Source organism: Phymastichus coffea, unplaced genomic scaffold, assembly GCF_024137745.1.
Source record: "Phymastichus coffea isolate CEN01 unplaced genomic scaffold, Cenicafe_Pcof_1.1 PCOF00034, whole genome shotgun sequence".
NCBI classification, from domain to species: domain Eukaryota; kingdom Metazoa; phylum Arthropoda; class Insecta; order Hymenoptera; family Eulophidae; genus Phymastichus; species Phymastichus coffea.
Window position 1 is genome coordinate 2,475,762 of NW_026706845.1, and position 14,770 is coordinate 2,490,531.

Genomic DNA, 14,770 nt, shown 5'->3' on the forward strand with positions numbered 1-14,770 from the left:
TTCAAACCTCCTTTTCCATGGCGAAGACTAATGGAGAAATATAAGCAACAAAATTTCTGGTTAGAACTCTACTATCATGTATTAACATGGAACTCTTGAACTTGAACTCGTGGCCATTTTAAATACGAAGAGCATAAATTCATCACAGGTACATTCAAAGATGCCACAAAAATTTTCGTTTCCAGAGATCTTAAAAAAAGAGTAAATAGAACAATCTGGCCTCAAAGTTTTCGATTTCAATGATTCACCTTTCGAAAAATTAAAATCACTTACCATGTACCCTAATCATAACGGCAAATACATAACGACATGTGCACATCAAAACGTTAAATTAATGAAAAAGTTTTTTTATATCGATGATTGTTGCATGGATTGGGAAGAGAGCGATGAAGTCGTTGAAGGATTTCTATAGTGATTTTGTTTTTTTTAAGTATATAATTTGTAGAATAATATGTATTTTTAAGAATATGTAGAATAAGATATATTTTTATTAATAAAAAATTTTTTTCAATTGATTAAAAAAAATATTCTTTCATTTTTTATTAAACCATCTAAAAAAAAGCGAAATTCTTTGCTGACAATGACAACGACAGCAGGAGCAGCAGTATCTCATCTTTTTATAATAAATTTTGTATTTTTATGAATAAAAAAAATTTATGTAATATAGAATTTAGATGAAAAAAAAATGTTTGTTTATTGTAATTGAGATATAGATTATATATATATATAAAGGTAGGGGAAGTTAGATTTCACTCGAGGGGAGTGTGGACGTGTCTTGGATGTTAGCGCGAGTTTTGGTGAGAAAGTTAAAGAGAAAAAGTGTTTGAGGAGAGAAATAGAGGTGAAAAGAGCGTGGAGGCGGAGGAGGAGTGGAGAAGAGAGAGAGAGGCCTGGAGAAGAGCAGGAAAAAGCAGAGAGAAAGGAATAAAGAAAAAAATAAAAGTTGAGGTTATGAGAGAAAATCAGAAAGCGGGAAAGGCAGGCAGAGAGGAGGGGCGGTAAGAAGTAAAGGTAGAGACAGAAAAGGTAAGACAGGGAATAAAGGTGGGATCACGGATAGATATAGAGAGTTGAATTAAGGCGTACGGGACAGGATGGAAAGACTTGTGACAACAGAAAAATTAAGAGATAAAGGTGGAAGGTTGGATAAGAAAGGCCCAAAGGAGGAAAAGAAGAAAAGAGTAAAGGCGGTGAGGGGGAGAGAGAGCGGGGAGGGGCTGAGGGAGAATAATAGAGGAGAAATGCAATAATAAGAGAGGCAAAGAGATGCAAGAGTGAGAGCGAGGGAAGCGAGATGGATGGGGAGGGGGGAGAAGGATTGGACAACACGATAAGAGAAGTGGGAAAAAGTAGTCGTGCAGAAGATATAATGGAAAAGAGACGGACAGATATAAGGGAATTAAGAGAGGTATGGGAGCAGCAAAGGAAAAAATGGAGAGAAGTGTTTAAAGCAATAATGGGAAAAATGGACAGAATGGAGGCAGAGGGGAAAAGAAGAGAAGAAAGATGGGAGAAGGAAATAGGAAAAGTTAGGAAAGAACAAGAGAGAGAGAGAGAAGAAAGAAAGAAAGAGACGAAAGAAGAAAGGGAAAAAGCAGAACGTAGAGAAAAGAAACTGCAGGAAAAATAGGGAGAGAGGATGGACCAGTTGGAAGAGGAGTGCGTGAAACTAAAAGAAAGCATAGAAGGAGGAAACAAGAAGTAAAGAGAATTAGAAGTAGGTAATAAGGAAGAATTAGAGCATATGAGAGAAAAAATGGATAGAGAAAGTAGGATAAACAATATAATAGTGACAGACTTAGAGGGTGAGTTAAGATGGGAAAAGAAGGGAGAGGCAGAGGACTGGCTAAGGGAGGAACTAGAAATGAAAGGAGAGATAGTGAATCTGAGAAGAATAGGAGGAACAGCGGAGAGGGATGATCGGAGAGAAAGAAGAAAAAACATGTGGCAAATTAGATGCGCTTCATGGGAACAAAAAGAAGGAATTATGAAGAAGAAAAAGAATCTGGCACAGAAAAAGATATACATAGATCAGGACTGAACGTTGAAGCAGAGAAGGATAAGAGAGGAAGTAAGAAGGAAAGCGAAAGAAATAAAAAGTAAAGGTAAAGAGGTAAAGATGTGGCATAACGGGATGAAGTCAGAGGAAGAAGAATGGTGGTGGAGCAGGAGAGAGGGAAAAATGGTAGGAAAGGGGGTGGAAGAGTTTCGAAAACAATAGGGATAAAAGAGAGAGAGAGGGGAGAAAGGCAGTAAAAATACTATTCTGGAACGTGGCGTGGGTGAGGAGCATGGAGGAAGACGACTGGGAATATGTTAGGGAATTCGACATAATAGGGCTAACCGTAACCTGGGTGAAGAGGCAAGGGGCAAAAACTGGGGTGAAGAAGCAACTGAAAGTGTATAACATAGAGTGGAGAGACTCAAGAATGGAAGAAAGAAGGGGAAGAGAATAGGCGGAGGAATAATGGTGATAAGAGGGAGGAAACGGATGAATAAGGTTAAATGGAAGAAGGAAAGGACAAGTGAGGTAATAGCAGGAGAAATAAAGATTGGAGAGAGGAAATACATGATAGCAACGATGAATATGCAACATGAGAAAAAGGAAAACTATGAATACTTTAGCGAAGATATAGAGGAGAACAGCGGAAAAACAATAATTATAGGAGGAGACTTCAACGCAAAAACAGGAAATGAAGAGAGAGAATAGGAGAGAATGGGAGACAGAAGAAAACCTATAAGGAATAAAGACCAAGGATAAAGTGTTAAACGCAGAGGGAGAAGAAATGATAAAATGGCTAGGAGAAATGGGCTTAGTGATAACTAATGGGAGAAAAGAAGGAGATGAAGAGGGAGAAATAACATGTATATGAACGAGAGGAGTATCAACGATAGACTATGTAGTAGGTAACGAGGAAGATGGTGAGGCAAAAGGGTTTAAATAAGAGAGTGGGTAAAGTCGGACCACTTAGCTGTAAAATTGGAATTGGGAGACACAATAGCAGAAGAAAGAAAAGAAGAGGAAGAAAGAATGATAAACGACTGGAGCGAAGAAGGTATAAGAAGGTATCAAAGATGGATAGACGCAATAGAGGGAGCAGAAAAATGGAAAGAAATAAAAAATAGAGTGAGGAACGCAGTCGTAAAAAAGAAGATAAGGGAAAAAAAAAGATCAGAAAAAAGCTGGTGGAGAAAAGAATGTAAGGAAAAAAGGGATAGGGTAGTGGCAGAGTTAAATAAGGTAAGAAAAGGCGAAGGAGACAGAGGCAAATAGTTAGAAGCAAAGAAAGAATAAAGAGAGGAAATAAGAAAAGCAAAAGAAGATGAGGAGAAAAGAGTGGCAGAAGAAATAAGAATAGATAAGACGAGAAGAAAATTCTGGGATAAAGTGAATGGCAATAGGAAGAAAAGAATTGGATTAGATGGAAATATAGGAAAAGAAGAAAAGAAGCACTTCAAAAAACAATTGTGAGAAAAAGATAAGGAAGAAAGCAAAGGGAAAGAAACCGAAGACAGCGAAGGAGAGGAAGGTGAAGAAATTAAAAAAAGAGAAGTAAAAGAGGTAATAAGAAAAATGAAAAAGAAAAAGGCGACTGGAGAAGATGGTATAGGAAATGAAGCGTGGGTGGAAGGCCCGGAAGGCTTGATAAAAGACATGACAAAATGCTTAAACGGAATATGGAACGGAGAAGGATATCCGGAAGAATGGAGAAAGGGAATAATAGTACCAATATATAAGAAAGGGAGGAAAGAAGAAGTAGGAAACTATAGAGGAATAACGCTGATGGATACGTGATATAAAATATATGCGGAAATACTGAGGAAAAAGCTTGAAAGAGAACTAGAAGCTAAAGAAACGCTAAGCGATACGCAGATGGGATTCAGAAAGAAAAGAGGAACAATGGACGCAATATATATATTAAAAACAATAATAGGGAAGAAAATAAGGGAAAAAGTAGGAAAACTGTTCGTATTCTTTGCAGACATGAAGGCCGTTTTAGATAAAATAAAGAGGAAGAAAATATGGGAAACAATGAAAGAGAAAGGGATAAATAGAAAAATTAGGAAAAGAATAGAAGAAATATACAAGAAAACAGGGAATAAGGTAAAAGTTGGAGGAGAAATAATTGGGGAGTTCGAGACTTACAAAGGCGTAAGGCAAGGGTACCCTTTGAGCACCACGCTATTTAATCTTGCCTTCGCCGACCTGGAAGTGAAGATTAAGCAGGTGCAGGAAGGAGGGGTAGTGATCGGAAGGAAGAAAATATGGACAATAGGATACGCAGATGATATAGTGACGATGGCAAAGAGTGAAAGTGGAATGAAAGCAATGCTGAAAAAATTAAAAAGATACCTGGAAGAAAGGGGCTTAGAGTTAAATGTAGGAAAATCAAAGATGACGAAATGCAGGAGAGGAGGAGGAAGGGGGAAGGAAGAAGAATTCGAATGGGAAGGTGAGAAGATAGAGATAGTGAAAGAGTACAACTACTTAGGATATGTGATAAGCAGAAATAACGGAAATAAAAAGCAGATAAAGAAGGTAGAAGAGAAAATAAATATTGGACTCGGAAAGCTATGGGGGCTAGGAGAAAAGCTATTTAGAGAAAACTGGGAGCTAAGGATGAACCTGTTCGATGCTCTGGCGAAAAGCGTGATTATGAATGTAGCAGAAATCTGGGGATGGAAGAGATATGAGGAAATAGAGAGACTACAACTAAAATACATAAAGTGGGTATTAGGATTAGATAGAAACACGCCAAGTTATCTAATCAGCATTAGAAAGAGCAATGAAGTATGAAAACAAAATAAGAGAAGAAAGAGATGGCTTAATAAAAAAAGAAGCATGGGGAGAATTAAAGAAAAGGAAAAGAAATGAAAAAGATAAAAAGGGTAAGAAGGAGGAGAGAGAGGAAAGGCTGGAAAAATGTAAAATATACAGAGAGAGGGAAGAGGGAGATGAAATAAGGGAAGAGTTTTGGGAAGAAAGAAGAGATGAGCTAAGTAAAAAAGATGAAAAAGAACTAGAAGAAAAACTAGAAAAATTAAGATACATAAACGAGTGAAAAGAGCTGAAAGAAGAAATGATAAGGTATAGGTTATCATTTCTTAATTTTAAGGTATAGGTTATCATTGGCACTGCGTATGGGTATACACTCGACCCAACGTGTGAACACATCGATGAATACCAGTACGTATTCGTGCCCTCGAGGGCTCTTCGGGAAGGGTCCGGCGATGTCGCCCGCGACCAAGGCGTGGACAACGTTCGATTTTGCATGAGCCCGTGCGGCAGTCGCTGTTCAACCTTGCACTGCTGACAGACCTAACACTTTTGGACGTATCCCTTAACGTCCGTGTACATCCCTGGCCAATAATAGGACTAGGCGATGCGGACGAAGGTCTTCTCGCGTCCCAAGTGTCCTGCAGTCTCCAGGTCGTGGCTCTCGAACAATACCGCCTTGCGTTCCTCCGGAGGCACGACGAGTTTCCATACGTCCTCGTATCCATCTTCTCCCTGGTGGTCGTAGTTTGGCTTTAGATGGTACATCACCCGGCCAACTACCTTCCAATCCGGGTAATCTTCTGGGTGGCTCTCGACGCGCCGGAATTGTTTCGTGTACCAGGCGCCATCCCTTGACTTCGGTTGGTCCATTGTGCCAACCTCAGCCTTCGTGGGCTCAAAAGCACGTGATAATGCGTCGGGCAACACATTGTCTGCCCTCTTTCGATATTCGATCTCGAAAGTATGGCCTTGGAGTTGCAAGGCCCATCGGGCTAGACGACCAATCGGGTTTTTCAGGTTATATAGCCATTTCAGACTGTTGTTGTCCGTTACCACCCTGAAACGGTACACCTCTATATATGGGCGGAATTTTTGAATGGCCCACACGACCGCCAAGCACTCGCGCTCCGTGGCTGAGTAGTTTTGCTCCGCCGGGTTAAGGACCCTGCTAGCGTACTCAATGATCCGGTCTCCGTCTCCTACTCTTTGTATCAGGACGGCATCGATTCCCATAGTGCTAGCATCTGTCTCCAGCTCGTACTGCCCGTCGGGTTCCAATAATCCGAGGCATGGTGCGGATATCATGAGTGCCATAAGTTTAGCGAAGGCTTGTTCTTGGTCCTCTCCCCACAAATATTCGCTCTTTTTTCCCGTCAACTTCGTTAACGGTTGAGCGTGTGTGGCGAAGTCACTCAAGAATCGGCGGTACCATGAAGCAACCCCCAGGAAGGTTGATCAACAAGCCCAGGTACTTGGCCTCAGGCTTGCAGAAGACGCTCTTCTCTCGATTAATCGAGAGGCCGGCTCTGCACAACCTATCCAATACGGTTTTGAGATGTTGCAGGTGATCCTCAAATTTGGACGATACTACTATGATATCGTCCAAATAGGCGAAGGCGAAATCGGCAAGCTCGGGGCCGATCACGCTATCTATCAACCGTTGGAAGGTGGCGCCGGCATACGAGAGACCGAACGGCATCCGCACGAACTGGTAATGCCCCAGTCCGGGTACGGTAAAGGCAGTGATCGGTCGAGATTCGGTCTTGAGTGGAATTTGATGATACGCGCTACTGAGGTCGAGCGTTGAGATATAGCGTGCGTTTCGCAAACGCCTCAGTATATCTTGCATGAACAGTAAGGGGTACGCATTCGGCTCGGTGACCTTGTTGACCTTTCTGAAGTCTATACAAAATCGATACGAGCTGTCCTTCTTGCGTATCATAACCACTGGGCTGGACCAGCCACTGTCTGCTGGCTCTATCACCCCTTGGTCTAGCATCTCCCCTACCATTCTATGCATTTCTCGCTCGACCTTATGTGATATCGGATAGTAGCGTTGTTTGATCGGTTTCGTATCACCGACCCGAATCTCGTGCTCAATGCCCGCCGCGCATCCCAAGCCCACAGGGGCTTGTGATAAGGCCTCGTCGATGGTCCTCTGCAATGACGCCTGTTGAGTGGCCGTCACCTCGGCTAGTCCGATCGTAGCTAATCTCGGACCAGCCTCCAAGCTAGCTACGTCTAGCTTCATTTTGGCTTGTGATTCCTTGAACAGCAACGTATTGTCGTCGGGGTCAAGTACCGCTCTGAACAATCTGACGAAGTTCACTCCTAAAATACATTCCTCGACGAGGGTTGGGAGGATAGCTACCCTTGACGGCATCGTCATCTCCCTTACAGTGAACGGTAACCAGGCGTGACCAACGATCGTCAACTTACGACCATCGGGTAGCCCTGCCGTACCCGCGTGGGTAGTATCTAATCTGACGCCTAGCACAGACGCTATCTGCAGAGCATTGCTACCCATCGCCGTGGTGGAAGCTCCCCGATCATAGAGAGCCCGTAAGCGGAAATCTTCTATTTTCACCGGTAGCCACCAGCACGTTTCCTGTACCGGGGAATATTGGGAAACAGTTTCGGCGACTCCACGGCTCTGCTCCTTGCATACCATAGCGCTAGCCACTGTGCTCTCATAAGATAAAGCGACGTCACTTGCCGTTCGAACCACCTCGGTTCGAACGACCGGAGTTTCCATAGGGTTACCCTTTGACGGTTTATCTGCCGCTACCCGCGCCCCCGAGGGCGTGTGCGAACCATTCGCCACCACCTCGGCCGGTCTAGGGTCTTGGGCTTTACTAACGTCATTACCCTTTCTCTCCGCGTTCGCTCTATCGCCATGTTCGTCATCGGCGTTACCAGGGGAGATCTCGCTCTCATCGCTCAACACGCTCGCTACTAATGGCGCAGACCGTGTTGACGAAGGCCGCGAGATCTCGTTAACGGGGTTTGGGTCGGGGAACGAAGGAGTGGGGTCAACCCCACCTAACCACTCCTTTGCTCGTTTCCCTTATTACATTGGGGACAGTACTTCCTGCAGTACCCCAGTAAACCACACTCGACGCATTTGAGTGGTTTAGTGAAATCCCTGTCTCCTCTGCGAGGAGTCTCCGGCTTCTTAGCTCGATCCTCGGAGGTCAGGTTTTTGCATGCGTGATTATTCTTTATCCCCTCCGATATCTCCTTGAGAGACAGCAGTATACTCGGCTCAATACATCGGTGGGTGGGGCCTTCTTCTCGCCATCGACCGCCTCCAGTCTCGGATTAGGTATCGCCCCCGAGGGCGTCGGCGTGTAGACGACCTGGTGCGTCACCTTCTCGAGTACCTTCTCCATGCGGTCCAATCTGTCACTGACCTCCGGTTTGTCGCCGGACATGGCTGCCACTTTGGTCTTACGGTCCTTGCTTGCATCGGCGCGAGGGTGGTACGCTAACTCCGGGTATAGAGTTGACTGAGGGTCTGGTACCACCCGTTCTAGCCTTCGCTGATGCCAGCTATTCTGGGCCGCCGTGGCCAGGGCGTTCAGGATCTGTATGGAGTCCACTTCGGACCTCCGTATTTGACCCTGAATATCCGGGAGAAGGTTGGCGTGTAGCAGGTCCAGTTGACTATCGTGCGCCATCTTAGGGTTCAGCCGATTCATCAAATCTGCGTAGGAGAGCCATTCCTCCCTCATCGCCTCGCACCAGACGAGGGCAGGACCGACGAGTAGCTCGGATACGGCTAGGAGCATCTCATCTTCCGTGAGTCCTGCGCTACTCCTCGAGTTGTCCAGTCTTGACAAGAAGGTGTCGATGCTCGCATTGCCCTCTCCAGAGAACCTGAGTTTCCATCCTCGAACAATGCGACCGACGTCCCTTGTTGTCGACCACGGGTTTGATGTCTGTTGGGATGACCACGTGCTCGGCGGGTGGTTGTCCACTTCAGCATTAACTCCACGGAGTTGATTCTGTCCACCCTCTCCGAAAGGGAGCGTCCGGCGGGGGGTCCTGTCTGTGGCCCCCGTGGGCCTCTGTCCGGGTCCAGCTGGAGTGCACTGGGGTAGCCTGGTGTCGTAATGGTACGTGAAGGTGTCCTGGAATGCTACGCTCCTACGCGTGTTCTCCTGATGCCGCGCTTCGCTGGAACTATTCGCATTGTCTTGCCGTATATTTCTGTTTTCGGCATTTTCCAATGCGTTCATTCTGGCGGACAGGTCGTCTAGTTGGTCCTTTACGTTGCTGCAGTTACTGTAAATCTGGTCTAACACTTTTGTTAGACTCGACACATTCACTTTTAGTGAGTCTAGCAGCTCAAGCTTCTTCTCATTTTCTCTGGACCGGAAAATGAGGTCTTGGATCATCACAGCAAATGCCGTCGGGAATTGGAACTGGCTGCCATCATCAGCTGTTATCGTAATACACTTATTACTGTTCGTGTTCTCGCCGTCGTCTAGAATACTTGTGATGTTTATCGCTGTTTCTTGTACTCGCGATATTACCTCCGCACTCTGCATTAAGTGGGCTAGCGGGTGTTCCCCCTCTTGCTCGGATGCTGTGTGTTCCTGGCATAGGGATACGATTAGCTCCGAGCGTAGGGCGGCTCTTTTGGCTGGACTGCTTTGCTGGTTGTCGACTTCCGCGAAATCCGTCGCGGAGTAGTCTCCAAGCAACCAGCTTTGCAGACGTCCAGCTCTCGAGAACTTGTTCCCGCTTGTTTTGAGCTCCAGGTGTTCTAGGTATTCGTCGATTTCCTCCTCCTGGAGCGTCAACACCCAGTTTTCTACTTCTGTTTGAGTGCGGTCCATTTTCTTCTGTTAGTTGTTTGCGGTTTGTTTCACGCGAAATTTACATGCTTATTACGCATGGTGCGAGTACGAGTGTTGTTTTAAAAAAATCGTACGCAAGTAGAAAAATTTTATTAGCCGATACTAGGCTCGATCAAGGGCGTTTAATACTGTGTCTGCCGAAAGACTCTTCGCTCGTTATTACGCAATATAATGATCCTACCTATCAGGCGCGCTAACTGTTTGTTAGCGCGGCTATGTGAGTTAGTATCTAATATTATAACGAGCGACGCGCGTAATCACCAATTGCAGCGAATAATATTAAAAAAACATTTATTTTAAGACAACACGATATTTAATAAAATTATCAAATTGAATTAATTTCGTTTGAAAGTTGCCGGTGTTAGTTTTCCCTGGGCCAACGGGTACAATATTATTGACTTGCAGCAACTTTCAAAATTTATTGGTGTTTACGCTTCTAAGAGTTGTTTGGTCGCACTCGCACGCCCTTACAGTTAATGTTTACAATTTTACGCCTCGGCGGGCCTTCGCAACCTAACTAAGAGGCTATGTTTACTGTTGTGGCCTTCGATATCAAGTGTGCACAACAACACTTGATTGCCACCTAAGTCGCTGGTTGACTGAGCGCAAGGTCACTGTTAAGAACCGGTGTTTTGAATAATCAGAAACACCATAGGTTCTTTTACGTTGGGCGCCATGGAATGGGGTTGGGTTACTACCGTTTAATTATTTTTATTCGGATGATCGCGTAGATAGATGCGCGTAATCACCTATATTAAATAAGAAAGTCGGAGAGCAAGAGGGAACGAGTGTCAGTCAACCAACAAATCTACAGGAGTGGAATCGATACGGAATAAACACGTCGAAAGCACTGGTTAATATCACGAACGAAAATTCTTTATTGTCCTCTCTGAATGCTACACTAGAATTGGCCCGCGTGTTTATGTCTACGGTAGCGCTCGCACGACGACAACATACAGTGTCGGATCGCTCGCCGCTCTTTGTTAGCATAGCTATTACATGCACGCTTCGCTTCGAATATGGAAAATTAATTAACATGCATGCAATCGCGGTCGCGAGATTAAGCTGGCCAGCTTACCTTTATTTTGCAGACGCACGAAGACGAAGGGAACAATCCGCACTGCGGGAAAATCTGTTTGTTCTTTTTGTCGCGGATCGCGAATTCGCGCGCACGTGGCTTCGCCCTCGATGGTGAAACCTGACACACACAAACTCTTGATGCCGTAGGTAACGATGCTGCTTTTTCAGCTGGCTCAGGTCTGCACGCCGTGTAGCTCGGTGACAATTATCCTGGACTCTGGGACACGTATCGGCAATTAGTTCGCGAACCTCGAATTTTGTGGCTTCCGTACCGGTAGCTGGATCTCAACTGGTTCGTTTTCAATCACGCATGTTCCGTCTTCTCGCGTGCCGAATTCCGTTGTTACATATTTCGTCTCCCGATAAGTGCTGCCCCCGCAGGCAGCCACTTGATTAGGCAATTAGCGCTAATTTGACGTTTACCGTCACAATAGATGAAATGATTAGCAAGAAGGAGAGCAAAAGCAAAGGAAAGGCAAAGGTGAAAAGGCAAAAGAAAGTAATAAAGGAAAAACTGAAAAGAAAATATGCAAGAAAGAGAAAAATAAACAGAAGAGTGGAAAAGGCAGATCTTGGAGAGAGAAAGAGAAAGAGAAGATTAATCAGAAGAAAAATGAGAAGAAAAGAGGAACAGACAGCCGCAGAAGACAGGGACACAAGAGTTGCAGACACACCTACAAATGCACGTATTTATACAACACACACACACACACACACACACACACACACACACACACACACACACAAAACACATACATAATCAACTACACAAACTGGATACGAGACACAAATAGCAATATAAGAAATGTAAACCAAATGTAACATATAAGTTGTAAATAAATAAACTACCTATATATAAAGGTAAAAAATTTTATATTCGATTTTAATTTATTTTAATATTAAGGTACCGGATTATCATACAGAAACTCTTCTGATGAGTCACATATTTAACGTAATAACGTATATATAATTACTTTGTAATTTTGTATATTAATATTCTAGTTTGAAAAATTAATAAAGTTAATTTTTAAATAAAACAATATTCAATATATCTAAGCCAAGAAAGCTGTCATTATTAATAAATTATTCTTTTGTATTTTTATTCAATTACATAATATGAATTCACTTTTTCGTAAAAAATAATACTTCTTTCATTATAGGATACTCGGAGTAATCACGTAAGCTTTCCGGAGCCAGATGATTGTAATATTGATGACATATCGAGGACAAGTAGAGGTAAGTACCTTAATTACCAATAAACATATCCTGTGTTCCGGTTTGTTTTCATGTTATTTTATAAGGAGAAATCTCACGTGTCCGCGCTAATAGCGAAGGTTTTTAGAATAAAACGGATTGAATAGTATGAAATAACATTATATTCTATAGCGTGAAAGCAATAAAATTAGCAAAAATACTGTAAATCAAATAAATGTGTTGAATAAAGTCCGTTAGTTGGATTTATAATTTTTCCTTTTTTTCTTTGTTCTGACTCTGACATTCCCTTTAATAGTGACTATGCCTCAGTTTCTTTATTTTTAATGTTGTGGATTTTATGTGGTTCCTCCTGTATGCAGCAACAATTGTACGAATGTGCCATTCTTAGCCAATCATACTTAGCACAAGTTCGTCGTGAGATTGGCGAAATAAACGGCAATTATAAAATAAGAATACGTAGAAATGCCGGTTGTACTTTTGGGTTAGATATTTATTTCTCAAAAGCAGTTACTTATTCAACACTTATCGAAAGAGAGTTGAACTATTTGGTTGTAATGTTCGAGCTAACTTGACTATCGTTGACAAAAAAAGCACCGCGGAAGCGCTAATTTTCCTACTATGGCTCATCGTAAGTTAGGGAAATTAAATATTTGGCACGTGGAGATAGTGCTTCCGCTCTTGTTGACGTTCATGCAAATGGATTTATTTTACGTCTAACGTGCGCTCGCAAATTAGGTGTGATTTTTTGCAGTATAATTAATTTCGCCTGCCTCTGCCGCTCGACTTCGTGAGAAAACTTTTTTAATAGCTCTCTCACAGAATCAGTGACAAAGACATACAAATTTACGGTATCCTTCTGTCGATCTTGCCTGTGTAAATCTTATCCCTGTATAGTACTATGGTTTACAATGTATAGTACTATGGTAAACAATCATTCTATTATTAAAATGATACCAGAATATGTGCGATATATGGTATTTGATAAAATATTAGGAAATTATTTAGTTACATATTCGAACCATTAAAATGTTATTTCTTTTTAAAATTTATAAATGAATTCTCTAATCAAATTCTAACATTAAATTATATCTTATAATATTATTATGTTTTGACTCATCAATTTTGAATGCAAAAAACAGGATTGTTCGTAGGTGATCACTTTTCTCTTTTTCTTAGATTTGTTTATTTTGAGTAAGTATAAGTTTAAAGTCAATAATGATAATAACGAATTCTAACCTATTGACTTTGTGTTAAATAATTTTCGATTTTATTTAATAAAGTAATTATAATAATAAAAAAAATAGAATTTGATGGTATCAGGAAAAATGCCTCGAAATCGAAAATCTCAAGTTTTAGATGATCATATCGCTGCAATCACTCCAACCTTCAATAATACATTAAGAATCAGTTCTTATTAATTTAGAAAGTTCGTTTGATCTTCTTTCCGTTGTTTACTATTTGTGGACGGAGATTCGTAATTTACCCTCAGTAGCTTATAACGCATTCATGCTGCCAGCAACTAACTTTACTTCAGTACCCAGTCAGAGACTTCGAAATCTTATTTTGGACACGGCGCAGATATTCGCAAAACGTGAACTTAATGCCGATTTACAGTTTGAGATATGTAGTGCATAGAATACTCATGATTGTGTCGCTTTCAATTGTCACCAGAAGCTTCCATTAAGACCATGACCGAGATCATCGCCAATAGTTCGGGTGCCAGAGGGAGGTGTTGAATATACATGTTTAGGTCCCCTCGGTAACTTGACGTTATTCTATATTACAAGTTTTTTGGTTAAGCACAAAAGTTTTTTATTTTTAAGATATTCACAATTTTACAATTTTTAATTAACAATTAAAAGAATTAGCTGCTTTTCCATTTTTTCGACTACTAATTAAAAAAATCGGATAAATTTGATCCTGCTACTTAATTCCAGAGGAAAAATAATATAAAAGCCACCTTTCATATTTAAAATAGAGTTATCATTATTATTGCAAAACTGAAAAAATAATAAATGGAGCACTTTTGCGGTCGCTGCATGCTACAGGTATATATGCTTACCGCGTCCTACCTTACGAATCCCGTGTTACGATCTATTTCTTTATTTATAATTATTATAAAAAATAAACGCATGCAATGTAACAAATACACTTCGAATATCATTCATCGACGTCTCTTACTTCTTTATTACCATCAATTTAAATACTATTTGATCTTTTAATGTATGTTGAGTGAAAATAACACAGGCCGACAAAATTTGATGAAAGTCCAAACCCAGAGACGAGACATACTGTACCAAAAGGAATTTGATGCGCTGAATCCGAATCTGGCCTCAGTATTGCTCCATCACCCTAGGTTCCCGAGATATCCTAACCTAAAAGTGCAAAAAACACTGTTTTTTCCATTTTTTAAGGTTACATAGCATCTTGAATAAATTTTTTTTCAAAAAACGGGCAACAACATCATAAAGGAGCACTCTTGCCCTGTGAAGTCCATTTTTCAAATTTCAGATAGCTTTTTTCTCATCGAGATATCATTGATTGAAGTTAAGTATTTTCGTAGTTTCGTAACAACGCTAAAACAGCCTATATTGCATATGTGAGCCTATAAGCCCAATTTAAAAGTAATCGTTTTCGATTGAAAAGATCTATTTATAGGTTTTTGAGGTTGCTAATTAAGAATATGAGGTCAGATTTTGAAAATTTAAAATGGCGGATCCAATATGGCGAATCTAAAAATAGAATTATAAATGATCGTATTCGACTGAAAAAAATTTGAACATAGGTTTTCAGGGTTGCTGATTACGAATATACGGTCAGATTTTGAAAA

At 41.6% G+C, this 14,770-nt stretch overlaps 1 protein-coding gene across 5 annotated transcripts in view; it reads left to right on the plus strand.

The window, feature by feature from the left end:
* The window catches only part of LOC131663385 (probable Na(+)/H(+) antiporter nhx-9), a 1,718,187-nt gene that overhangs the window by 1,368,078 nt on the left and 335,339 nt on the right, over positions 1-14,770 (plus strand). For all 5 annotated transcript variants that reach the window (XR_009301845.1, XR_009301846.1, XR_009301847.1 and 2 more), the window contains one exon: positions 11,886-11,961. Coding sequence is in view for 2 of the 5 variants with exons in the window: in XM_058933773.1 (XP_058789756.1) it covers positions 11,886-11,961 (76 nt within the window). In the remaining 3 variants the exon portion in view is untranslated. The remainder of the gene's footprint in view (positions 1-11,885; positions 11,962-14,770) is intronic.